This window comes from Elgaria multicarinata, chromosome 1 (genome assembly GCF_023053635.1).
Source record: "Elgaria multicarinata webbii isolate HBS135686 ecotype San Diego chromosome 1, rElgMul1.1.pri, whole genome shotgun sequence".
Classification (NCBI taxonomy): domain Eukaryota; kingdom Metazoa; phylum Chordata; class Lepidosauria; order Squamata; family Anguidae; genus Elgaria; species Elgaria multicarinata.
In genome coordinates this window covers 19,843,813-19,870,990 of record NC_086171.1, presented here as the reverse complement: position 1 = coordinate 19,870,990, position 27,178 = coordinate 19,843,813, and the positions used below count along the sequence as shown (strand labels likewise).

At 39.6% G+C, this 27,178-nt stretch overlaps 2 protein-coding genes across 2 annotated transcripts in view; both read left to right on the top strand.

The window, feature by feature from the left end:
* FYCO1 (FYVE and coiled-coil domain autophagy adaptor 1) overlaps positions 1-7,464 on the top strand; it is a 59,550-nt gene extending 52,086 nt beyond the window's left edge. Inside the window, exons 15-18 of the mRNA XM_063124023.1 lie at positions 185-280; positions 1,247-1,457; positions 3,134-3,243; positions 3,382-7,464. Coding sequence (XP_062980093.1) covers positions 185-280; positions 1,247-1,457; positions 3,134-3,243; positions 3,382-3,457 — 493 coding nt within the window. The 3' untranslated portion in view covers positions 3,458-7,464. The remainder of the gene's footprint in view (positions 1-184; positions 281-1,246; positions 1,458-3,133; positions 3,244-3,381) is intronic.
* Positions 7,465-13,715: 6,251 nt separating this feature from the next.
* LZTFL1 (leucine zipper transcription factor like 1) lies at positions 13,716-26,108 on the top strand. The gene is made up of 10 exons (XM_063119969.1): positions 13,716-13,725; positions 15,172-15,296; positions 15,947-16,141; positions 16,871-16,928; positions 17,623-17,691; positions 20,188-20,253; positions 20,479-20,556; positions 22,536-22,709; positions 24,009-24,112; positions 25,104-26,108. Exons 1-10 carry the CDS (start codon positions 13,723-13,725, stop codon positions 25,120-25,122), a joined length of 891 nt encoding a protein of 296 aa, XP_062976039.1. The 5' UTR covers positions 13,716-13,722; the 3' UTR covers positions 25,123-26,108.
* Positions 26,109-27,178: the final 1,070 nt, after the last annotated feature.

Here is a 27,178-nt window from a genome sequence, read left to right as displayed (position 1 = left end):
GATTGATAAGTGGATGATAAGCCCTGCCTCATTTGTTTTTCTGTCAATTATTGTAAGCCATCATGAAGTTCTTTTGCATATGAGAAATGGGGTATACCTTTTTTTTTAATACAGAAATATTGGGGTTTGCCATATACTATTTTGGGAAATATTTGATGATAATCTCCTCTTCTCTTTGCCTCAGAAACAGCACACACAATTCCTCAACATTTGAAGAGTCCGACGACTTGCAAATGGCCCAAGATGCAGAGATATGTTTGCTGAAGTCAGGAGAACTAATGTAAGCAAACCCCATTACTTCGTCTCTAGTTTTTAAAGACTAATAACACAACCCAATTAGGTCCTGTCAGAAGTAAGTCCCATTCCGTTCCATGGGCTTACATGCATGGATGTGTGTATAGCAGGGGTGTCAATCTTCTTTCAACCTGACGGCTGAATTAAATTTCAGAGAAGCTCTCAGGGACTGCATTCCAATGACGGGTGGGACTAAAAGACAAAAGGGACAGAGTCAAAATAGCCACCCAATTTAACTTAAAGCTCTTACTGCCAGTAACTGAGCCTTAGGAGAAGCATGGCCATGTTTTACAATGGGGGGAAAAGCCAGGAAAAAACCCAGCAATTGCTGGTCTGGGAAGAGAAGGGTGGGGCCAAAGGAAAGGGGTGTGGCCATCTGGGGAACACTTGAGGGCCAGATTGGGACCCCGGGAGGGCCACATTAGCTCCCGGACCTGAGGTTCAACACCCCTGGTGTATAGGATTACATCCTAAATGCTCCATTTGTGCCCTGCATACTTGGGCAGGACTCCAGTGGATAAGGGTGAGCTTTGGATTTGGACAAATCCCGAACTGAATTGGGCTGGTTTGGACCGTTTCAGGATATGTCCAAATTGAAGTGAGGCTCCTCCAAAGTGGACCAAATCAGAAATTAAGGGTACTGCTACACATCTTTCTGTAACGTTCACGGATTGGATCTCACTGGACCCAAACCATCCGTGCATCCCACTGTGTTTTCCTTTCACAACATGCGGGACTCACTGTGAACCCATGAAAGAAAGACACCGGTGGGTTCACGCTGATTTGTACCTTGTGATGTTGGCCTTGAGTTTGAGTTTTTACAATAGGCAAAGCTGCTGTGAGAAAGAAATGAGGCCCCACATTTCTTATCTCCTGTTCATGTGCATCATCAGTCCAACAGCGTGTTCTCACATGTCTTTCCCCCCTTTTTTTCTTCTTCTTTTCTTTTCAGGCAAAAACTTCCCCTCACTGTGGAGGAGATATTAAATTTTGGAGAAGCTAACAGAGAACTGTTCATTAAGTCCAATACGTACAGCGTTATTCCCATCACTGCGGAGGAAACTGGCCTTACAATAAGTTGGGTGTTTTCATCAGACCCAAAGAGCATATCGTTCAGCGTGGTGTACCAAGAATCAGAGGAAGCCCCTCTTGATCAGTGTAAAGTAAGGCAACCGCATCCTGACAGCAATCATTTTCCTTCCCAGAACTACCTTTGGCTTTGCACTTAGGGTGCAATGCTATGCATGTTTAGACAGAAAAAAGTCCTCCAGCTCCCAGACGTCAGCTGTCAGAGACCCCAGAAATCTTGCTAGGAAATGACATCACTGCAACATTAGACAGGCAACATTTTCTGGTACAGGATCAAAGGTGGGAGGGGCCGTAGCTCAGTGTGACAGAGCACCTGCTTTGCATGCAGAAGGTCCCCGTTTCGATCCATGGCTTCTCTAGGAAAGGTGAGGAAAGGAATCCTGCCTGTAACCTTGGAGAGCTGCTGCCAGTCAGTGTCGACAAGACTGGGCTAGGTGGACCAATGAATTCTTATGGTCCTCTTCAAACTACTAGTCCCAAGACCCTTTGGGGAGAAAACCACAACAGTAAGAGCCAAACTAGACAAGATTGGGAAGTGGACTCAGTATAACACAGCTTCTTATGTTCCTACGTGTTTTCCCAGCTGGAAAGAGAACTCCTGGTCACACATCATATTCTGTAAAGCATCGTGCACAATTATGACAGTATCATCTGGGGTGGGAACACTGCTTTGTCTGTGAAAATGAGTGCACAAATTTGCCAACTGCACTTTGGCTAGTATAAGCTGCAGTTGTGCTGTCCAAATAGCTTGCAGGTGTTTTATTTTTCATTGACCTTTCTTAAAAGCAGCATTTGAGCTGCCCTAATTCATCGAGAGGCAATCTAGCCTCCAGGGAAGCCTCACCTCCCACATGTGTCACCCCATGTCCAGGACTCCACTGTTGATCACCACCAGCCATTAGCAGCCCTCCTGTGCATATAAGGGAAGGGCGGGATTAGCCCCATCATGAATTAAGATAACTTGACATAATTTGAAGCTCACCTACCTAAGGATGATCCAGGTGGAGGTCAAGATCCAAAGATTTGCGTATAGTTTCTTCCATGTTCCCAATGGGGCTTGGCATCTTGGATGTCAGCTTTCCCGTGCTATATGGCAAGCTGCTTTGGAAATGAGAGCAATTCCCAATCGGGGTGATATGTATGGGAAGTGGGGCTCAGCTATTCCAAAGGGAAAATCTGCCGAGGCATGCCCAAAGTCTTGGGCACACCTGAAAGAGCTCATTAGATCCCAGATGGAGTTTCCTTCTGAGTATTCGTCATTGATTCACAATACAATCCCTTGCATGTTTACTCAGAAGAAGGCCTCATTGTGTTCAATGATAAATGTGCATAAGATTGCAGCCTCCGTGCAAGCTAGCACAGGCTTCCCCAGCCTGGGGCCTTCCAGATGTTTCGGACTTCAACTCCCATCAGTCCTAGGCAACATGGCCAGTATACAGGAATGCTGGGAGCTGTGACATCTGGAGGGCAGCAATTTGGGGGGAAATATGCTAGCAGGTTCAGCACACATGGCACAGCCCAAAAGAGTGATTTTTGCACAAAAACCTCCATCCTTGATTAGTCCTCTTTTATCGCTGTATTTTTCTCTACCTTTCAATCTGTAAAAACTTCATTAAGCCTCTGCAAGATGTACATGTAATCAGTTAATTATTTAATGAAATTGGTTGAAAACACGCCTTAAAAAAAGGATTCCTTTGATCATGGCACAGTTCCTCTGGGCAGAACTTTAGTTCTCATTTTGCTCATGCAGGTTCTTATTCCTATGACCCGCTGCAACTCTCATAAGGAAACCATACGAGGAAAGGTGAAAGTCAGAAATGCTGGGATCTACATTCTTATATTCGACAACACTTTCTCCAGGTTGGTGCAGCAGCTGGAGTGTATGAATTGGGCAGGTGGGGGGAGCATATGCAAAGGAGGTTAGATTACACCTGCTGAAAGTCCCTTTCTCAGTTTCAACTCAACAAATATTTCTTATGTTTATTTTTGCCCCTACAGGTTTATCTCAAAGAGAGTATTTTTCCACTTAGCTGTTCAACGCCCAGTGATCTACGATGGAAGTGATTTCCCATAGCCTTGAATATATGTAATATTTATATACTGTATCTTTTCAAATTATATTTTTAAGAGACACTATTATTTATATATACAGGTGAGCACTACACTGACAAATGTGTTTGAAGCTTTCTTGTGCAATAATTCTAAAACCATGCTAACATGTAGGTCTATACAGAAAGGCACATAACTATCATAGGAACACTAACAATTCTGGACTGTGTGCCAATTTTCCACAAGCCATTTTGTTTATTCAAATAAACAAAAACAACTATGCAATGCTGTACCCAATACAAACATGGTTCACAATCAAAGGGCTAAGAGACAAGAGATTTGCTTTTGATTTTATAGGTTGGAAGTGTATATAACTATTTTAAAGGGTTGTTGCTTCTGCTGTTTGTTTCTTTTTTAAAAAAAAAGTGCTGCAAAGGGGATGGAATTTGCATTTGGTTCTGTGGAATCAAAGTATTTTAACATGGATGCATTTATTCTGGATTTCTGCTTTACATGCAGGATAGCAGCAATTAGATAGAAGGCAATTTGTGGATGGTTGTCACACTAGATTTTTGGCAAGGCGATTGCTCACACCTATGCATTACTCAACCACTGTGTTGCTGTGTGATCACATAATACACATGGCATGAAATGCGCGCTATGTCAGCTGCCTGTTTAAGCAGTTTGGGGGTGTTTATAAAAGTCTGCTTACATTGATTTGTGCCTTGATGCGGAAGCTGTCCTCCTTATCTCCGGGTCCTTTGTAGTAAAGGATATTTCAGAACCTGATTGGTGCTTGAAGCCTCAAGGCTCCATGCAGAAGTAAATTTCATTGATTTTATTAGATTTTATTTCTACCCAGTGCATTTAGAATCGGGATGTGCACATAGCAGAGCCAAGTTTGGAATTAGTAAATGGAAGCATTTAATTTAAAATGACAACGTATGCACAAGGGCTTCTTTCCCCAAAAATTCATTCTATCGTTCCATAATTTAGCAAAACCTATCCAGTAAGAGAGAGTTTATCAAATGACCATGATAATCATATTTGCAGAATAATTCTTGAAGCACTTATTTTTAGAATTTAGCACTGGCACAATCTTTTGCTCTTAAATGCTGTTAGGAATAAAACATGACTAGCTCCAGAACTGGCCATGTTTGCATGTCACTTTAAGCCAGGAATCCTGGCTTAATAAACCACAATGTGCACAAGCAGTGTGCTGTTTTACACAGCCCAATTGCTCCTCCTTTCACAAGAGCACTTAAACAAAACAGGAAGGAATAGTTTTATGTTATATCTGAATCTGAGGTTATGATTAAATGTGCCCAAGCATGGCAGGATTTGTAAGCCAATTCTGGTTTAAAGCTGACTTAAGATCCTGACTTGTTTTGGCACATTTAACTGTAAATCTTGGGTTCCGAAGGAACATGAAGCTATCCCTTCCTCGTTTATTTACCCATTCCTATGAAGTGAGGAACAAAGCAGGAGCAAATGCTGCTTGTTCACATTGCAGTGTAAGCCACAATTCTTGACTTAAAGTGCCATGCAAACACAGCCATGGTGTAGTGCTATACACACATGTCTGTCATAGCCTAATTCTAAGGCTATGAATGCTTCAGATGAACAAACTGATAGTTGCACCAGCATTGCTAGTAATTCCAGTGGTAAAAATGTTTGAGATTATAGTGTTTGACAGCCGTATTAATAAAAAATATAAAATTGTAGTGATATAATATGGATGTAAGCACTTTTGCCTAATAGCAAGAATAGACTATAGTGAATTTCTGAGACAGCTTTTCCCTGGGCATGATAGGAGTTGCAGTCTGGAGGGCACCAGGTTGAGGAAGGATTTTCTAAGATATCTGAGTATAAAAAGCTGGTCAGACACAGAAGCACTGAAATAACAATCAATGGAATTTCAAGGTATAATTCTAGCTTCAAAAGCAGTTGCAACATTCTATCTTGGAACTATAGTTGAAATGCCTGGGTTTTGAACCGGATCTTTCCTAACTAAACATATTTCGTGTCTAAAAATGAATAAAGTGAAAATGTCTGATCGCTTTTGAAATAAGGCGATTTTAAAATTTGTATTTTCAGGGAAACACAAAATGCATTCATTCTATTTTTGTAAGTATGTGTGTATGAAGTAATGAATACAATTTTATTGTTACAACCTTTGGTTACAGCAAGATATAGCAAAAATTAACAAAGAATGTGATAAAAGTACATTGCAATAAGAGCAATAAAAACACATCATTGATAGTTCAAAGTCAATAAAACTTACTTATCACTCCTCATATACAGTAATAAATTGGGTCGAAGGTTACTTGCTATAAGACCAAAGTCCATCACAGCCAATAAAGTTGCCTTATTATGTGATATAAACAAAATAAAAAAATGGTTTTCACCAAATCAAATGAAGCATTTTTCCCTGTAAGGACAGGCTCTAAAAACTTCATTTGAACAGTAGAGGAAATAGGACAGTTAAACAGGTAATGAAGAAAGTCTTCCACCAACCCACTGCCACATGAGTGTTTCTCTCTCTCTCTCTCTCTCTCTCTCTCTCTCTCAAGAGAGAGTGTCACTTTTTAAAATTTCTCTGACTGGAACAGTGGGTTGGATCCAGATTTAGTCATACTAACAGTAGACCATTGAAATTAATGGGGGATGACTAACTTAAGTCCCACTGATTTCAGCGAGTCCATGATCATAGGAATAGAGGCATTCCCATGGAGGATAATCAATATAGATGAAATTGTTATTGCTCAATGGTTGTCTTTAGGAACTTTGGACATTTTCTCCCAAAGACTATTCAGTGACAAGGTCAATGTTGCTGTAAAAATAAGGGAACTATGGATATGCAATCGGGGTTTTTTAAGAAGTGAGGAGAGGATGCACTTAATTAAGCATTTTTATGGTCTAGATAAGACCCTTTGCATCATAACAGCCAGGAGATTTTAGATTGGGCTCTACTTGAGATTGCCTGACATATCTGTTAAGTCTAGACTGATCTTTTCCCTCCATACTCATACTTTAACCAAGTGTGAGAAAGACTCAAGTTGGTTTACTCTCTAGAACAATCTTCCTCAACCTGGTGCCCTCCAGAGGTTTTGGACTTCAACTCCCATCAGCGTGGCTAAAGGTCAAAAATTCTGGGAGGTGTAGTCCAAAACATCTGGAAGGCACTAGGTTGGGGGAAGGCTGCTGTAGAAGCATTGAGTTACAAGACCAACAAAAGGTTTTAAAAGTTTTTTTCCCAAAAAAAGAAAATATTCTGGCAGTTCCTAAAACCAGTGATTCATGGTTGGAAGTAGAAAAAAGATGCTCTAATTCCTCGTAGCAAAAAGGTGCTAAATGATATCAGGAAGGGAGGTTGTTCTAGCACAGAGCTGTAGTAACTCAACTCCTGCCATCCCTAATACCTTTTAGCAGGTGGAGCATCCAGCACAATGCCAGCTACCATTTTGCTTCCCATCCCCTCTGTGTACTTGTTCTATCAGTGAAGGCTATATCACATAAGGTTGGGGGCTTATTAGTTGCATGGTATTGCTATGTAATACCTGTGCAGGTTTGGGTATATACCAGATTTGGGCTCTGCTAGCACAGTGGGGATTTGAGTGTGGTACTTCTACAAGGTACAGTATCACCACCCCTTATAGAGTGCCGGCGTAGTCCCAAACAGATCTGTGGGTTGCGTGACACAGTTAAGAAGTAGATAGCACAGAAGCAATATTACATAATTTGCGCATTTGCCATTTGATTCCTGAGTGGCATTCTTATTTAAGTGCTAGGAGTATATTTTCTTTTGAATTGAGCAGCAATAATATAATGTTAAAAGCTGAAATACTGTTTGCCATGGACTGTGCAATATCAAATGGGTTGTGCACTGAAATCCACTTAATATTTGAGCTGTGGTTTTCTGATCTATTTTTGCTGTGGTGTTAGCTAATTTTTTCAAATGTGTTTTTGTTTTACAGTTCGAATTAATATGAAAGGGATGTTGTCAAATGTTAAACATCACATTTTATGGTTTAAAATTATATATATATATATATATATATATATATATATATATATATATATATTCTATTTGTATTTTACTTTAAAGGTTTGATTTCAGATTATTACCTTTTCAAAACCCAAAGGGCTGGATCTGAAGATGCTTCCCCCATGGAGGAGTTTTCTCCATCAGAGGCGCACACTTCTTCCCAAAGGGGACACTTCTCTAGATCCAACCGAAAGAATCTTTGCTTTGTGGTACTCATTGAGCACTAACCAGCATAAAATAGGAATGCTTAACTACCAAATCTTATTATCAAAAATATACAGTGCAATCCTATGCATGTCTACTCAGAAATAAGGCCCATTGAGTTCAGCTGGGCTTACTCCCAAGTAAGTGAATATAGGATTGCAGTGATGCCGTTGTGTTTTCATTACATAATATATCTGCACCAGCAATCCTTACTTCATTTCATTTTATTTTGCCCCTAACATCAGTACTAACCTTTGCCCGTTTCCCAGACCTGTGTGGTTCCTCATCTCAGAACTCCAGGCTCAGGTATGGTGCCACCCCACCCACCCCCAGTAACACTGAATTTACACACATGCACTAATGCTTGCACGTTCTTCAAAAGCTTTGATGCAGCGTCCTATGTCTAATATGAGATGACATCATGATCAGGATTCCATAAGACCAGAAACACTCATTGACCTCTCCCCCACCAACTCCAAAAAAAGAAATGTAGCAGAAGGCATTAGCAATATGGATATGGTAAATGGATTTCTTTCCACAACATAGGCTTCAGCCAAATATCAAAATAATGGAGACCAACACAGTAGCTGGGGAAAGGGCAATTGCAGGAAGGTTTGTACTTTCTTCCTGAAGTAATAAATTTTAATTTATAAAATTAATTGAAATGTTTGTTTATACATTTTATAACAGTATTAGCTGCCTTAATATTGATAACACAATATAATTTTTAAATTAACTAAATGAGTACTTTCATGTAAATAAACAGGAAGTGGAGCCTAAATAGTGACTGTCAATTTTGGGGGGAAAGAATGGGGTAGAGGGAGTTCTATTAGACTCTGGGCCAGGTTGGAGCAGATGTGTTTTTGGGGCGGTTGTAGGACTTAGTTCTTTCATGGGAGGTGAGTATAGCCTGGTCCAGAACATTGTTAGCTATGCAATGCTCATCTCCCATGTCTGGAAGCCTCCAGTGCATCAAAGCGGTGGAGATGCTCTGAGTTTCCTAAGGCCTCGGAGCACAAAAGGGCAAGACCTAGTGTGGTTTGGGGAAGACCCCTTTGACCATGCTAGAACTTCCCTCATAAACCCTGAGCCCTGTAGTGCTCTGAGTGGGTAACAATATAACCAAGTGCACTAGAGGGCTCATAGCAGACAAGGTGAGTCCTAACATGGTCCCTATGGCATGCAGAGTACAAGCACTATTGCAATCCTTCGATCATGAGTAGAGAGTCCCATTCCAGATGATACAACCTGCTCTAGAATTTTGGAAGACTCTATCTAAACATTTTGGAATGGAATCTACTGGTCCCACTCATTCCTAGCCTGAACATACCCAAAATATATACAGATCAAAAAGTAAATGATGTGTCTGAAACAAGTATGTCCCTCAAAAAGTGTAACCCAAAAAGTTCCTTATTTACAAGATGGAAGATTGCTGATTATAAAGCTATGGTTGCTGGAAATCAAAGCTGGAAGTAGTCCTGAAAGCCTACAATAATTCAGTCCATCACCCTGGCCAAACTTGGTCAATTTGAGTAGCTGGTTGGTCCATTGCAAGAGATATTAATCATAAAGTTCAACTCAGTGTAAAGCCTTAGCAATCCATTTTACATTATTTGCGTCCGATCCAGAGTTAAGGGCTGGCAGAATTAGACTTCCCCACCCTCTCCTCCCCACAGCTGCCCCTGAAAATGCTACAGAGAGTCAAAGGGCCCTGCTGAATGGGGTGACCTGTGGTGTAGGAGGGAAGGCACCTTCTATGAGAGAAGCCCTTCTGCCAAGAGAAGGTTAAGCCCAGATTCAACCCTCCATATATGCTTCAGTGGGGACAATGTTCATCCTACAGTCTTAAGTATGATACTAAAATAAGGCTGAAATCCTTTGCACCACTTACCAAGAAGTAAGCCCCAACGAACACAATTCACATACATAGGATTGCACTGCACCATCAGATACACACTTATTTACTAGTGGGGACTACCATAGGCATAGGTAAGCCCACCTTTGCACAGGTAAATTTACCTGCATGAAGAATTTTATTTGGTTTCCAAAATGTGATAATGTCCTCTTACACTTTTGTAGTTATTACTGAAAAATGGTTCATTAACCCAAAGTTGGATATTATGCAAAAATAATAATCAGGGGCTCTGTAAAAGAGCAAAATTCACCAGCAGCAAGATGTTGCCTTGAACTTTTGTTTTGGGTTGGAATCACAGTGTGGTTTCATTAATCCTCAATTAAAAAAATAGTTGGAGATTTTGTACCTGCCAAAATATACGGTGGAATGACACCAAATCTCAATTGATCTAATGCAAGGGAAATAATCACTTGTGTGTATTTTTAAGTCTGTATGTTTGTAAGGATGCAGATGGTGTTTGTAATGGACTGTTTCTTGATGCTTTTTATACTCAGGAACTAAATAAAAATGGTCCTATCATTTAAAGTGAATGTCAGTTTTTATTAGTAGCGGATGATATGTAAGGTTGCTAGGCTACTCAGGCTCAGATCCTGACCTGTAGAGGGCAGAGCCAGGGAGCCTGCTGGGATGAGACAGAGCTTAGTGGTGCCTGGTAGTGGGGCAAAGGATAACGTATGGCCGGGCAAGGGAAGGGGCTGATAGGAGCTGATGCCTCATGATAGAGCTGATGCAGGGGAAGGTGGGTGCTTGAGCAATCTCACAAGCCAGGCAAAATTAACCTGCCCTCTTAATTCTGCTCTGAATGCTGAGTTTTTACAGCTTCTTCTGAAAGACCCTGAGAAATAGGCTAAAAACCTCTAAGAATTTGTGATACTAGCTAATCTAATTCTTTCATGAAAACTTAACAATCAAGGCAGTTTTATCAAGTCGAAATATTTCAATGCCATCAAGTTGGAATATCTAATAAGGCCAAAATTCTCACTGCTTAAGTGTAGCTGACTTCTCCCAGTGCGCCCACGGACACCGCTCTTGGTGCCCACCAAGATCCCTGCCGATTCTGATTTTAATTTTACTTCTTAAGATTATTATAAAGGAAAAAATTAGCTGTGAAATTGACATGCTGCAACTCAAATTGTTGCCCTTTATTTCGGTTCAAAACCTCCACTTGAGTTCAAAAGAGCAGTTTTGTATTTTGGAGCTCAGACCCCTACCTTTGTCTTGTACTTAGGTTCTTGGGCAAGTTACTTTTCTATTTGTCTCACCAGTTTGCCTTCTGAGCAATGAGTGTTTTGTGACTGGCTATGCTATTATGGCAGCCATTTGAATGAGCAAGCTCCTCATGGCAGCCATTTTGTGAGAATGCCCCATGATACTATCTCAAAACATAGCTACCCAAAAAGGTTATGGACCCCTGATCTAAGTTGAGAAAACTGTTTCTTTCATTTTTCTTCTTCTTCCCTCACAGTCTTCTTACCCATCTCCTCTCATTTCTTCTCCTTTCAAATTGTACCCTATCTCCAACTGCCAGTTTCATTCATTCCTCCCTCCTGGTGCCTTTACATCCACTTCCTCCTATAACAGCTTACCCCTCATATTCCCTTCTTCTTTATTCCCAGTTTTTGAACTTATTATTAAAAAAAAATATTAGCTTTGCTCTCTAACCAACTCCCACTGACACCTGACTATGCAGTGTGCATGGTGTAGCCATGATACAGGGTGGTCAAACAAAGAGGCACTGAGCAGTCTGCAGCACTGAGACCCATTGGTAGGTCTTTACCCATAGTTTGAGAAACACTTAATTAAAGCAATGATGTATTTGTTATTGTCATACAAAAATATGAAATTTGTTCTGAGGATTTAGGAAAGTTGTGTGTGTTTTTTTTTAAAAAAGGCAATAATAGATTTTTAAAAGTTCTCTGATAAATTTTGTGGAAAATGTGCTCTAGTTAAAATGTATAGAAATAGTTTAATACATACTAAGTAAAAATCAGAGGAAATGCTACATGTGGTGCTAATAATGCATATTCTAGTATAAGCTATCAATTTCAGGTAAGATCCAGATATTCAGAAAGTGGTTTCTAGAGGTCAGGGTGTATTTTTGACGTTAGTTTCATTTTTTTCACTACACAAATAGCCACATGAAGGGCAATGACAAGGACCAAAACTTTGCCTAAGGGTTAACAGGCGTTCATGGGGAGGCGAGGCATTTGCACCTTTCAATTACATGCAAATGCAATGAGTTAAATAGAGAAAACTAGCCCCATATCTCTGCTAAGAAACAGTGCTACATAACTTCTGGTTATCTTTGAGACATCTGGTTTATGAACTTTGAAAAGAGGCTATGCACTACCACAGTATATAGAAAATGCAAGGTGGGTTGGAAACATTGCTTATTGAAACTGGATCAGTGGTCTATTTATCTTGAGGCCTAAGATTTAGGCAGCTGGTGTAATCTCAGCTCCACAGAAATCAGTGGGAATTAAGAAATCCCATACCCACTTACCTGTAACTCTCTTTTTTGGGTTCACTGTTTACAGCCATTCTACCCATTACCTGGTAACAGAACTGAATGTGCCACAATAATAGGGTGCTAAAACATATCCCCACCTTCTCTCTCTGTGTGTGTCTCTCTCTCTCTCTCTCTCTCTCTCACACACACACACACACACTCACACACACACTTATGTACAGTGCACTTGTTTCCAATTGTGTTTGTCTCAGTCAAACATTACCCGATTCATTCTTGTGGCCCTACTAAACACAGTGGGACTGAAGTTGGCCAAGACTAACATAAGCTCCATTTATTTTAGTGGGCCTATTCTAAGTATGATTATTTTCATTTCAGGGCTGCATATTCACAATCATACAGTTTCCCAACCTTTGATTGGACTGCCCCCACCCCCGTTGTTAGTTTCTGATTCTGTTGGTTCTCTTTAGAGTATGTTAGATAGGCATTTATGAGAAAGTATAATTTTTTATTTATAATTTATTTATAAAATCATTTGATTCACCTTTTAGCCCCCAAAGGGTCCCCAAGGCAACTTACAATTTAGAACTCAAGCAATTTTAAAACTTTAAACACCACACACCACAAAATTAAGAACAAAAGTGCTAAATTGTTGCTAGGATTAAAAATGCTGGGGTTATTAATGAGAGTGACTGGACTCACACCATAGGAGAACCCACATTCAAGTTTGAGTAAGGGTTGAGTCATGGTTTAAGTTGTGTAAACCCAGCTGTAAACAACCCACAGAGAACCCACGGTTTGTTGTGGGCTTATGAAGTGGGTTTTTTTCATGGTTAACTGTGGTTTGTGAGTGCAGCTGTGTTCACACAACACAACCCATGTTTCAACAAGACATATTCAACCCATGCTCCACCTTGTGTGACCCAAAAAATTAAATTATTACTTTCACAGCCCTATATGGGGGGTAATTGCAGGGCTACTGTACAAACCTACAACGTGGACAGTGAATAATGATAGATTTGCACGTGCACAATTTTTTCCCCATTTTTTACTATCAATTGTCAACCCGAAATAATACCCGAGTTAGAAAGATCATACACTAGATCAAACACTTCTGTCTTCGTTTCTAATTATTTAAAATATTCATATACTGCCTTTCTAAAAATGTCGTTAAGGCAGTGAACAACAATTCAAATAAAACCAGTAAGACATAAAAACAAAAGCAACAAAACCATATTAAAACATATTCTAACTTCTTCAGCAGAACTGGGGCCGCTCAATGAGAGCTACTACGTTAAAGCCTCGGATTGCTCCATTCTTGCCTATAGGCAGCGCCGCAGGAAAGGGGGGGGGAAATAGTGTCGAAAGTAACCAGGAATTCCAATCTCCACACATCAGAACGGTCACTCTAACTTTTCAGCGTTTTGTCGTTTAAAAAGTCTACAACCCATCCGCGCGACGTTCAAAGTCAAACGTCCGTTTCCCAGCGCGCGCGCGACGGCTGGTACTTCACTTCCGGTCGCGCGCGCGCGCGCGCGCTCTCCCTCAGCCAATGATATTTCAAAGAAGGCGCTCGCGAGGCTTTCATTTCGTCACCATGGTAACCGTCGCCCTGTAAACCATCCCCTCTTCGCTTAGGACCACCGCCAGCTCGTCATGGTGAGCAACGGACGCGCCACCCCAGTTCACCCTGTCAGCCCTCCATCGCTTCCTTTTAGCAACTATTGCCACAGGTTTCCCGGGGAAAGGAGCATGGGGGGGAGTCTGGTGTTGCCTATCCAAAAAGTGACGCCTCCCCGCCTGAAAGAGGCCTAACCTACCTGGGCATTTATTTGTGGGGCGGGTTAGAAATTAAGACCCCCTCATGATTGAGGGCTCGTGATAGACGGTTAAAGTCACACGTCGACCTTTCCCTTCAACCGTTTCCCTGTCTCGCCCCGTCCCCTTTCGTGTAGTACGACGTTACCCCAGACATTCCCTTGCCTCCCAGCGCTGTGCCCGGGTTTTAACATCATTTTGGTCGTACACGCCACCCTTCAGCGGTACAGTTTGGCTTCTAGCTCAATGCCAGATTCGTACCGCCGTTAACGTATCGATTTCTGAACATGCAGATTAGCGACGGATGGAGCGGGCGGGGTGAGAGATGCGGTCTTCAGTTCGATTCTATGCAGATTTAACTGGGAATAATAAGTCCTACAGAGCTCAACAGGGCTTACTTTTAATTATTGCTATCTGTATTAAATGTATGTGTTACATCTCCTCGCCCCCCACTCCCAAAAAAAGTTTTCTGGCGACTTACATACACAAATACAGAAATCCATAATAAATATAACAAATAAACAAAATCAGTATAAACAATGACCAGCACAATAATACAAATAAATAAACACCATGAAAACATAATTTAAAAAGAATACAATATAAAAAGTGTCCATCCACAATACACAAAATCTTAACATTTTAAGTAAGTAGACATAGGATTGATGCCTTATTCGTCAAACAAGCTAGTTTGAGAATCTGGGAGTAAATGACCACAAATGAATCCCTGATTATTCTTGAGTTTTTTGTTTATTTGTTTATTATTATTATTATTATTATTATTATTTATTTATATAGCGCCATCAATGTACATGGTGCTGTACAGAGTAAAACAATAAAATAGCAAGACCTTGCCGCATAGGCGTACATTCTAATCAAAACAATAAGGAGGGGAAGAGAATGCACCAAACAGGCACAGGGTAGAGTAAAACTAACAGTATAAAAGTCAGAACAAAATCAAGTTTTAAAAGCTTTAGGAAAAAGCTGTTCTTGTTCCTCCATCAAAAGCACATGGACCCATCTGCTGCTATAAATAGAATCATTCTCATGGAAAGCAAGATTCAATGAGTACATCTTTGCAGAGTAGTCCTAAAACTGGTGGACATGGTCCAGAAAGGTAGTTTATAATTACAAGCAATGAATTTTAATAGGGAGTTGTTGTTTTTTAAAAAATGATTGTGTGGGACATCTATTTTCTGAGACAAGTATTTTCCCAATAAACGTATAACACTGAATAAACAAGCAGAAGATCCAAATTTGTTTTGTTTCTCCCCCACCCACCCGCAGGCTGAGCTGGGTCTGAATGACCACCACCAGAATGAAGTGATCAACTACATGCGATTTGCACGCTCTAAGCGTGGCCTGCGCCTCAAAACAGTAGACTCTTGTTTTCAGGACCTTAAGGACAGCAGGTACTATGAGAATGAAATAATGAATTGAAACTTGCATGGGGTCAATAGAAGAAATCATCCTCAAGCCATTATTTCCTACATCCATGTAATGCTTAAAATTAGAAGCTGTACCAACAAAGACTGTAGCAACAGTTATTTTAGCTTAGGCTGGAGATGTGCCAGCAAATGTGGATGAAGTTGGGGGTTCTGGGTTTTTTTTAATTTATAAGAAATTTTATCACTTTTAAATACAAACATTGTAACTTGGATTTGCTAGTCATTACTGGAATTCAGAGTATTATACACAATGCCTTGTGCATGCATGAGTACTTTTAAACTTGCCCTCCCAGCAGCTGCCCCATCTCTCCCTGAAATGCTACACCCTGACAGTGGTGGTGGTCAGTGGGATGTCCTCTGGAACAGCAACTCATGAGGCATTGGGGAGCTGCCAACACTGTATTCACAGAGAAGCACTTACCTCCCATGCATGGTCTTCTCTGAATACTGGTCCATGTGTTTAAGAAGCTTGATTTTAAGAAGTAGTTCTAGTACAATGATGTTTGCTAGTTATCTCACCATAAAAGTAGTCATATTCTCTTTAAGGTCTTTTGCTACTTGTGACATTTTGGATTTCTGACATGGTTCTTGTTTTGTGGACCTCTCTTGTGTAGGCTTGTGGAGGATACATTCACTATTGATGAAGTGACAGATATACTGGATGGCTTACAGACTGTAGTACACAGCGAGGTGGAATCCGAACTTATTAACACAACATACACCAATGTATTACTTCTGCGTCAGATTTTTTCCCAAGCAGAGAAATGGTATCTTAAACTGCAAACTGACATTTCTGAGCTGGAAAATAGGTAAGCATTTTCAATTATAAAGAGAACGTCATATTGACTTAAAATGTACTCGTACTAATAGTCTTTCTAACAAGTGTTATTGGCCCCGTTACAGTATTTTCGTAAGTGGTGAATTATAGCACATTCCTAAGCATATTTTCCCAGACATTGAATTCAATGGATCTGTTCAAATGTAATGGCGGAGTTCAGTAGCAATTTGTGGGTTAATTCATGTGCAGGAGCTGCTTCCTGAATCCCACATTCATAAGTTTTTAAACTAGATATCCAAACCCTTGCACTTGTGCTTGTTTATGGGTTAAACCCATGGTTTGGTTTTCGGTTAACTTGGGATTATTTAACCCACAAACAACCAGGCTCAGATGTCACACATTCATAGGTTGTTGCTGGAAATAGGAAGCAGCTTGTATTCCAGCAATTAACATTAGCCCATGAATTACCACCAAAGACCACTGTTAACTTCCAAGCAGAACCATTGACAGTTACTTTCTGAGTGTGTTTAGGATTGCAACCTTAGTCTCAAAAGTAATTTTTCTTCTAAAAAATGGCTGTATTTGTCTTCATATGGAGACTTGACTATACAAGATTCTGTCTTGGCACAGTTTTCCTATATGACTCTAGAGCCAGATCTTCCATTTTCTAATTGTTTTCATTTCTGTGTAGAATGCAGAAGTATCTGACTTGGTGTTCAATAGAATGAATCGACTAACACGTTTTTTGCTATTTTTTAAGGGACTTATTAGAGCAAGTTGCAGAGTTTGAAAAGTCAGAATTTACATCTTCAAATAAGGTATGTGTCTGTTTCTAAAAAAATGGCCAACTTGCTTGTGATACTTTGATTTCCTTATAGTGTAATAAAATTATGGGATATTTTTATGGCTCCATATTTAACTGGAAAAGTTGTAGTACCGTAAGTTATCGCTTATGCCAGGGATTCTCAGATCTGAGATTCCATTACATTTCTTCCCCAAAGGTCTTTATATTTCTTCCTATATAACTAACAAATGTCCACGAATTTACTTACCTATAGCTCTAGTGAGGGCTCCTTCTAAGCACATCAAGAGAGTCAGGGAAGGGGGAGTTTATCATGTTATGTTGTTCTTGGAGTAGACACTAGACATGAGAGAGTCTCATGCTGCTTTTGCCTTCTGCAAAGCTTATGGAAGTGGCTTGCAGCCTGCTCTGCAGGATGGAGAAAGTGGACATGTTAGCTCAGTCTTCCAGAGAGCTGGGAAACTAGCAAGAACTTAGTGGCAGCCTAAATGGAGAGGGAAGTGCTCAGTAACAACTACATATTTTGGGATTGTTGCTTTGTATGCTAGTTAAAAATGAACAAGTCTTCCTATGGGAAAGATGTAATCCTATAGTCCATTGAACTCAGTGGGGCTTATTTCTGAAAATTGTGCTGTAAATGTTAGAAAGAAATTGTTTGATTATACACTATTCATTTGCAACCTTTCTATTTGTAACTTTTTTATTTTTAGCCTAATCCAGAGCTGGTTAAACCTAAACTTACTCCATTGCATGAAGGAGCATCAGAATTGCTAAACAAAGTAAGACTTGGGTCTTTGATATTTATGGTGGCTAATTGTTGTTTCAGCTGAACCAATGCATAATATTTTGAGCTCTGATTAGAAGTTACCCTAAATCGATACAGTAATTTTAAATGGTTAATGACCTACATCGGGTAGGCAACCTAGTGAGCACCACATATTTTGGACTACATCTCCTATAAGTCCCAGCAACATGGCTAGTGGTCAGGAATTTTGGGAATTGTAGTCCAAAACATCTTGTGGATATGAAGTTGCCTATCCCTTACTTAAGTTGTTTTGGGGATGAAAAACAACTTTACTATATTTTTATGTGATAGAATATTAGGAGTAAAAACTGTACGTAAGATTTGCAAATGTCCCTTTTATCTTAGTAACTTCCTTTACTTTGCAATCTGATGGTTGTAAGCCCCATGCTGTCTGTGAATGATGGGAGTTGTAGTCCAACACATCTGGAGGGCACCAATTGGGGAAGATGTTGTACATACTTATAAGTAAGTCATTGGCTCAGTTCAGACAACACATTAGTCAGTGGTGGATTATTTAATCAACCATTGATTAAGTAGTCCCCTGTTGACTAACGTGTCATCTGTCAAGCAAAAACCACACCACGGTTGGTTATTTCCAAAAAATAGCCTATGGAGATAACCAACGGTTTGCAGAGTTGTTTTTCTGTACAACCGTTGGTTATCGTGTCATGTGGTGGGCTCCGTGGATTGTTTTCCCTGCCAACAGAGTCGCGAAGCAAGAGTGGCAGAAACATGCAACGTCCAACTGCAGGAGAAATCCATCTGCCGATATTGGGGCACGGGGTGTGCGCGCAAAGATTCAAGCTGCTGCTGTGATGGGCAGGACGGATTCTTCCACGTCGCATCCCCATTCACGAGAAAAGAAGGCGAATCCTTTGGTGAGGCAGGGGAATTGGACGCGCAAGCATCTACCTGCCTCAGCAAAGGATTCCCCTTCTGTTCTCGTGAATGGGGATGGGATGCGACACAGAAGAATCCGTCCCACGCATCACAGCAACAGCTCAGATCCTTGCATGTGCCTCCATTGGAATAGGGCAGTGGGGGGCATTGTAGCTGCCCCCTTCCCTGTTGCTATGGTGATGAGGGCAGACACGTGGACGCTGAGAGGGTATCATTTGTCTCAGGAGCACCTCTTTTGTCCCCATCTAGTTTCGAGGCAGAGAGAGAGGGGAGATCTATTATCGTCAGCTCTCCCCACTCTCTGCTTTGAAACTGGATGGAGACAAAAGAGGGACCGTCGAGACAACTGATGCCCTCTCAGCAGAGAAGTTCTCTCCACGTCGACATGTCCTTTCCCATTGAGGCCATGGCAACAGGGAAGGGGGCGGCATTGCTAGAGCTGCCCACTTCCCTGTTGCCATAGCCCTGACGGGAAAGGATGCATCGGTGCCAAGACATGTGATCCCCTGTCAGGGAAGACATTGCTTGGCATTGACACGTCCTTCACCGGAGCCTGGATTGCATGCCCTGACACATGAGGTGACCATTCCAAAGCCTCTTGTCTCTGAGGCGGCAGCGCATGGAGAAACATGCACCGTCCCCATCTAAGAAGCGAGAGGCTTTGGAGGAACGTTCTCGTGTGTCAGGGTGCACAATCCAGCCTCTGGCGAAGGACACATCAGAGCCGAATGACACCCCCATAACCTGTCCCTTTGCATTGGGTGAGCAGCAACCAGAGGAGACGTGCTTATTTTCAAGAGACGGCTGTGGCAGTGGATCAATCCCACCTCCTGTCAGGAGAGAGGGCTCCGCCGGGGCTCCTTTCTGTTTTTTCATTCTGATGTACGTCTTGTTATGGTGAAGCAGGGAGTATTGATAAAACGTGAGATCCAATTCTGGGCTTGGTGTAATTTTTTTCTGCAGATTTGTGAATGCTGATCTTTCAAAGAAGCTGGGAATCAAATATATCAGAGCTTAGTAACTGTGTTAATCCCACATATGACTCGATAACTATTATCTAAGATAGATAATAATTGCTACTGCTGTGGTAGATAACCATTATCTTTTTCAAGATTGCCCTTGTTGTAGGGCGTCATCAAACAAACGTTTTATTGCATGCTTGCTACTGGGCACTCACAGATTATCGCAGGTTCTATTCACAAAGTTGCCTGTATCCCGCATGCCTCCCACCCCTTCTAGCCTTCTTCGCATGACAAAAGAAGACCCCCAGTAAATCCGAATTATTTTTGAGACGGAAGTTGCTGCTATCCCCTGCTGTGTGCAGGAGAAGCAGCACAATCAAAACGGTCCACTGAATGGGCCAGGTGCACGTTGTTTACTTCCTCTTTCGAAAGAGGAAATAATGAGGGACAAACGCACAGGTGGAGAAGCGACGGTAAGGAAATGTGATTTCCCCCTGTGTGATGATGTTTGTAGTCTCAAAAATGCATCCACATGCTAGAAATTCTGAAGTGCCGATTTATTTAGGTACAGAGAGGTATAGTAATGAGAACTTCTTATTTGCCTACAGGAAATTGCAAGACTCCAAGAAGAAAATGAAAAATTGAAAACTAGATTAAAGACAATAGAAGTGCAGGTAAGCTTATTTGATGTTGATATATGTGTATCAGAAGAATTGGTATACTTTTATTTGTGTTTTTAATTGTTTCGATGCATTTGCTTATTGTATTTTTTATCAAGTTTTATTAGTGATTGTAAGCCACCTTGAGTGTCATTTTTGGTAGAAAAGTGGGGTACAAGTCAAATCAATCAATCACTTAGCTAAAATATGTTCTGATTTTAATTTTCAAATCTGTTGCAGGCAACTAGTGCACTGGATGAGAAGTTAAAGTTGGAGAAGGCTCTGCAAGATCTACAGATTGCTCAGGCAGATCAAAAAGTAAAATTATTGTCTAATTAGGAGAAAAAACTGCTAATATTTTGAGACCATTTCAATTAAGTATCGCTGTTTTGATAGAATAACTCCATGTAGATTATTTTAGTAGCTTTTCATAAACCTTCTGATGGATATATTTTACCAGGTGTATTCTAGACTATGTAATAGTATGTAATGTGGTTTTAAAGCCAAATTTGATTAATAAGGAGTACCAAGCTAGAACAAGTTGTCTGCTTTAATGACATTAGCATTGGGAAATGAACATTCATAATGCGTCCTGATTTTATGAAGTTTTAAATATTATTTTATACAATTTTTTTTACTGTTTTTAATTTATATTTCTTTTTTTCGTTTGCTTTCCAATATGATTTGTGGTATGTATTATTTAATACATTGTTCAGTTAAAGTATCCTTCGTTTCAATAACAATTTCAAAAATATTTTTACATGTTTTTTCGTACTCAAAAAACTAGAACCATGCTTCTACCCCCCACAGTCAGTAGCAATGGATAATCTTAAACTGTCAATATCCCTGATCAAATTAAATGTTCCTTTCTAAATATTTCACTAATTTGCTCTTCTTCTTAAGCTATTTACATAAGATGAATCTACAATTGTCCATTAAAAAAAAAAAACAATTAAGACTGTCCCTCGTCCAGGGCATTCTTTCCATGTTTATTTAAAAGTAAATCCTACTGATTTCAATGATGCTTCATTCCATGCTGGCTTTATGATTGCAACTTTAACAGCCCAATCCTTTGTATGCTTAGACATAACTTTTGGTATTTTCAATAGGGCTTACTCATAGGCAATTTTACATAGATAATATATTACTCGTAGGTACATTGATTATCAGCGGATATTCTTAAATTTTTGCTAACAAGCAGGAGAGAAAATATGCTTTTAAAAACTACTGAAAATACTAGATTAGATTATACTTTTAAGTTTTTTTATAGCACCATCTCTTTTATGTTAAATAAAATGAATCCTAATGTAATATCACATGCGATAATTGTTTAATGATCTTTGAGTAATGGTGGTTGAATCCAGTCTTTGAACTGTAACCAGAATGCCTTCTTGAATTCCTGGTTAATCTTTTTTCTCAAAGTGGTTTCTATCTCTGTTATGAATGTCAAGCCAACAGTTCATGACTCAGAAACTAATCAAAGACAGATATTCATTCTTAATTGTACATTCCACCTATAATGCCTATGGTTACATTGAGCAGTCAAACATATTGAATAAAAACCAAAAAATGAAACACAATAACGCACACACACATTAATCTATTTTATTAACTCAAACAATGATCTTCATATATATCATTCCAGTACCCAGAAATTCTGTATTCCAAAGGAGCGCTTGCTGGAACTGTTTTGATTATTTAAAAAAATGTTTTGCTGTAAAGGACTAACACAGCTATCTGTTTTGATATTTTAAATGTACATTTATAAGCATGGAGGAAAATCGAAACCCTGTTCTACAGCAACACAGTACAAATGAAGGATTCCAAGGGTTTCTACATTGCTTTTCAGAGTAAAGATTACTTTAAGTAGGTTGTTTGACCAATTCTCTCTTAGGCTACAGCTAGTCCTAAGGTTTATCCTGGGATCATCCAGGGTTCCCCCCTGCCTGAGCACTGGATCCCCTGTGTGTCACCTAGATGAACAGGTTTGACCCCTGGACGATCCAGGGATAAACCTTAGGTCTAGCTATGGCCTAAGTTTTCTCTTAAATTTTTAGATAATGATGACATAATGCTACTGTTTTTATTATCCATCTCTTGCTCTAGATAAAATATGTCTGAACCAATATCTCCAGTATAAGTGACAAACATTGTATTTTTACATCTGGAATCTTAAGATAATTAGAAGAAATGAGTATATATTCCACAACCATATATTTATTTCATTTCATCATTTAAAAAATGTGTTCACATACGTTTGTTTTTTTCTTTTTCTTTTTTTTTCTTATTTTCTTTAGGTGAACACTACTCAGGATCTTAGTGAAATAGAAAATACTATGGCTGATCTGAAGTGCCAATTTGAAAAGACTTTGCAAGACAGTACTGCAAGCAAAAAATCCTTGGAAGATAATCTGGTGTCAACAAAGCATGACCTTCTTAAGCTTCAGGACCAGTTGGCTGTGGCTGAAAAGGTTAGTTTTCATTCTGTTGCATAGCTATAGTTATGGCTATCATCATCTCCTTTTAATTCCTTCTTTTAAATCATGTAGCAAAAGCACTGGTAAAATACATGAGCTCTGTGTGAAGGAGAATATAAAAGATTGTTAGAGCTAGAGATACCGCTGAGCTTTGGAATTAGTCAACTTGGTCAAAGTTTGGCCATTCATAATTCTCACTTTTGTTGCATGCCTGGATCAATGTATTACCAATCCATTACTAAGTTTGCAATTGATTGTGAGCTTTGGAGCATGCACAGTAAAGCAGTAAACTGATTTCTCCCCGTCCCATAAATTTCAGTCATCCTACCACCTAGATCCTCCCCAAAAACTTACTTGAAGCAATATCATTAGCAGCTTCAGGTGTTGTCACAACTCTGGCTCCAAAGAGGAGGACTGTGCAGGTCTATCCTTATACCAAGTAGACATGACATCATCATGCAGGCAGGCCACATGAAAACAACCAATCAGAAAGGGGCCACATAATGTAGTGATGCGTGATGTCATGCCATCCTACGCAATTCCAGACTACAGCTCCCCAGATGCAACAATATTGTGCATATGCAAAAACTCATATACACTGAATAAGAGCTTGTACTAACATAGACAAATTTGTTACAATGAATTTACTCGGGGTAAGTTCACCCATCACTTGATATACCATATTATTTGTTATTTTACAGCTAAAAATAATTAAAATTAAATAGTTGGCTGCACTGCTCTTGAAAGAAAGAGGATGTTTGGTTTTTTTAAAGTTTAATTTACAGATTTGATTAAAATTAGTATTTTTATCATATGGTATGAGGGGCTTTTAATGATTCTGGACTTACACAATGAAGTAAAGGAATTTTGAAGTGAAAGTACAAAAGGGAGTTAAGGCTGCAATCCTTCACCTAACTATTTTGGAGTAAGCCCTGTTGAGCTCTATAGGATGTAGAAGTCAAGCATGTCTACTTAGAAGTGACATATATATAGGATCATGCTGTAAATCTCATTTATGTCTGATACATTGTCTGACAGGTATAAATTGAAACAGACATGGCATAAATATCCAGTAATAGCTTAAAGCATATGTCAGATAATTATATACACAAGATTAAATATCCAACACAAATTGCTCCATAAAATGTTTTGCTATGCACACTCTATAATGCCAAGCATTTGAAATTGGGTACTGGTATCTTGATCCGTTTTGAAGTTGGGAGTTGTTCATATAGTTTCTGGTTTAGCTTTAAAAAAAACCAAGTAAATAAATTAGTGATTCTAAATGAACAGGAATTGGAAAAGAAATTCCAACAAACAGCTCCCTACCGTAACATGAAAGAGATTCTGTCCAAGAAGAATGAGCAGATAAAGGAACTACGTAAGAAGCTTTCAAAGTAAGTGGTACTCTTCTACTTGTCCTCTCAGCATGTCTTTGCTTCTGCAAAATCACAAGCACTAGAATCTTTTAGTAAATGAAAAGTGAGTCTAAGGTCCAATGAGTTACCCAGTGAAATTTTATTCTTGTTTCTTTCTGAAGCAGATCCTCATGCTATATTACATACATTTTAAAAACCTCTCAGGTAGCTGCTGTTTCAGAAGCCAAGTGTTAAGTTACCTTGGCATGCAAAGCTTACTATATGTCAAGTGATGTAGTAACAGTACCCTTTCCCACTTCCTTCAAATCTGTGTAAAAGAGGACAAGCTGCTAGCAAGTTGAGTATCTCCAGCAGGTATCCTCTGGACAACTAGTGTGCTTTTCTATTCCAGTACAGTTTCATTGGAAACACACTGCCAAGTGGGAGTGTAACGGTCAAATAAAAGTTTCAGATTATTAGTATTTGAGATGTACACCTTGGCTTGGGTTAATAAAAATCCTAGGGTTGTGTAAGTGTACCCAAATGGGAAAACTTTACCAGAACATTTCAGAATTCCTCATAATTTATAGATAACTGACAATGTCTTTAAAAGGGGTGCAGAACTTCAGGCCTTCCAGGGCCCCAGTTTGGCCCTCTGGGCCACTCCCTCTTCCTCTGGTTCTACCCCTTTTTCTCCCAAGCACCAATCATTTGGTGATTTCCTGGCTTTTGTGCAGTCTTTTCCTTATTCTAAAAGGTTGAAATGCTTCCTCTAATGCTTAGTTACTGGCAGTAAGAGTTTCAGCTAAAATATGCTGGTAAAGTTTTTGTTTCTGGCTATGCCCTCTGGCCTTGCCCTCAGCTCCACTCACCACTGGATTGTGGCCTCTGAGAGCTTCTCCAAAATAGCATTTGGTTCTCAGGATGAAAGAGGTCCTGCTTTAAAATAACAGTAATTTAACATTTTGCTTGTTTATTTCAAGAAATAGATAATTTCTCTATTTACATCTGTTTTCTCATTTCTTTTTAGATATGAACCAGATGATTAAGTTCTGAAGAACGTCTGTTTTGTCAAGAACCTGCTACAATATGAAAATGCAGAGTTTTGAAAAAAGGGATCTATTTTTCAGTATGTTGCAATTTACACTTTCCAAGGAGTTTGTTTCCTGTTTTCTTTTTAAAGTATGTTTTATTATTAGGAAGCCATAACTGAGAATTGAAAGCAAAAGAAAAGGCACGTTCTGTTATGCCTTTTTTGAATAGTTACCTTGTGCATTGCCTGGGAAACGATAAGCCAGTTCTTTGTGAAGTAGAAAGGTTTAGTATTTTATTCCCTGCAATTTACATACTTTCCAAACATGGCTTTTCTTTTACAGTTGTACTAGCAGCAAAAAATAAATCAAAACAAGTTGGTTCTATAGTAATTTGTTCATTAACACATATTTATTATATAAAAAGCTCAGCAATTTTCAATAGTTTCTGTACTACAAAGGAAGGAACCAATCTGTTTGCTATTTTTAAGAAGCAAGAAAATTTGATAGGCATATGTGAATTAACCAGTAAAATAGATTTGTGTCTTACTCATCCGATTGAACTTACTCATACTTAAGTAGAAGTACTTTATTATATTACACATGTAAGGCAAAAATCACTAGGTGCAGCTTTTACAACCTTCTATTCATTTCACTGCCAATTTGCACAGAAACATCTGGCAGACCACACTTAAATGAATGGTTATGCACAGCGGGCATTCTTTCTGGATTTTGCTCATATGTCCCAACAATATATATCACATTCTAAATGTAAGTGTTGAATAGTAGAATGAAAAATAATTTGTTCCAAAACTGCTAAGTTGACATCAGACTAAATGAAACCAAATGAAATAACTTTGTAGAAGATTTTACCCTGGAGAGGTTGTGTCATTTCTTAGGCAACTCCAGTTGTAAAACCAGTCTTCATTCCTGTATTCCAGCCTCTTAAATTCTGTGTATTTGCTGGCCTATGTAATGATATATTTTAATTGTTTTTATGATACATGGTATCAAGTTCTTAATTAAGACATTTAATGAAAACTCTACTTTGACTATGCAGTTTCTTTACAGGAAATACACATTGATGTTTCTCCCTTAGAGAGCTGTATTTGTATCTAAACTAATAGAACTCTTGACCTGCACTATATTTACAAACCTGGCAGAGTTTATATCCTGGTGGGATCTAATTCTATATACATGTTTTGATCTCTCATAACTCTTGACATACTGCAATAGAAAGATTATGCAACTGTATCTTGATTTTTGCAAAATTCAGAATATTTTGGCCAAAGCTGTATAGGCAGAAGTTCAAAATGGGAGGGCAGGAGTCAGGATGGCGGTATGGACATGAGCAGGGGTGGGGGAACACCCATTTGCTCAGCCCAACAATCAAGCTACTTGACTGTTCAAGTCAAATAGGTGTAAAACATTTGATAGGTATTTTACCTGTTTGCTTTGAACAGTCAAGCGGCCCAACTTCCCTCGCCCTCCAGCTTCCTCACCTCCTCTGTTCCCCTGCCTTCCTTGTCAGTTACCATTTTTCACCCCCAAAATACCATAGGAAAGAGAGAACAGGTGCAGAGAGCAAGACTGAGGGCAGGGAAGGAAATTATATAGAGAGCATGTCATGGGGCTACTCAGTAATCCAGTGGGAAATTATGTATTCATATGCCATTTGCCACTAAGGAAAGCCCTCACAGGGCCTCGATGTAAGTTTTTTCCCTTGGGGAAGGGAAGGCCAGCAAGGGTTTTATAAGCCTACTAAAGCAGAGTTCAAATCTACAGTGTTAGTGTAGTGGTTTGAGTGTTGGGCTGCAACTTGGGACATTGAGGTTCTAGTCCCCACTCAACCATAAAGCTCCCTGGGTGACTTTGGACTTGTCATTGACTCAGCCTAATCTACCTCACAGGATTGTTGTGGGGATAATATGGAGAGGAGGAGTGTGTAAGCTGCCTTGGGTTCCTTGCAAGAGTGGGGATAAGATGGGATAATAACACACACACACTGATGATTGATATTCAGAAACTATCTTCGAAAATAGAGGATCTGTTTAGTTATCATGGCTAACTGGCC

Excerpts from the sequence above, each read along its gene's own strand:
- LZTFL1 (XM_063119969.1), top strand. Across the intron at positions 16,142-16,870 it reads ATTTCTGAGCTGGAAAATAG|GGACTTATTAGAGCAAGTTG; the intron begins GTAAGCATTTTC and ends CTATTTTTTAAG. Across the intron at positions 22,710-24,008 it reads AGTTGGCTGTGGCTGAAAAG|GAATTGGAAAAGAAATTCCA; the intron begins GTTAGTTTTCAT and ends CTAAATGAACAG.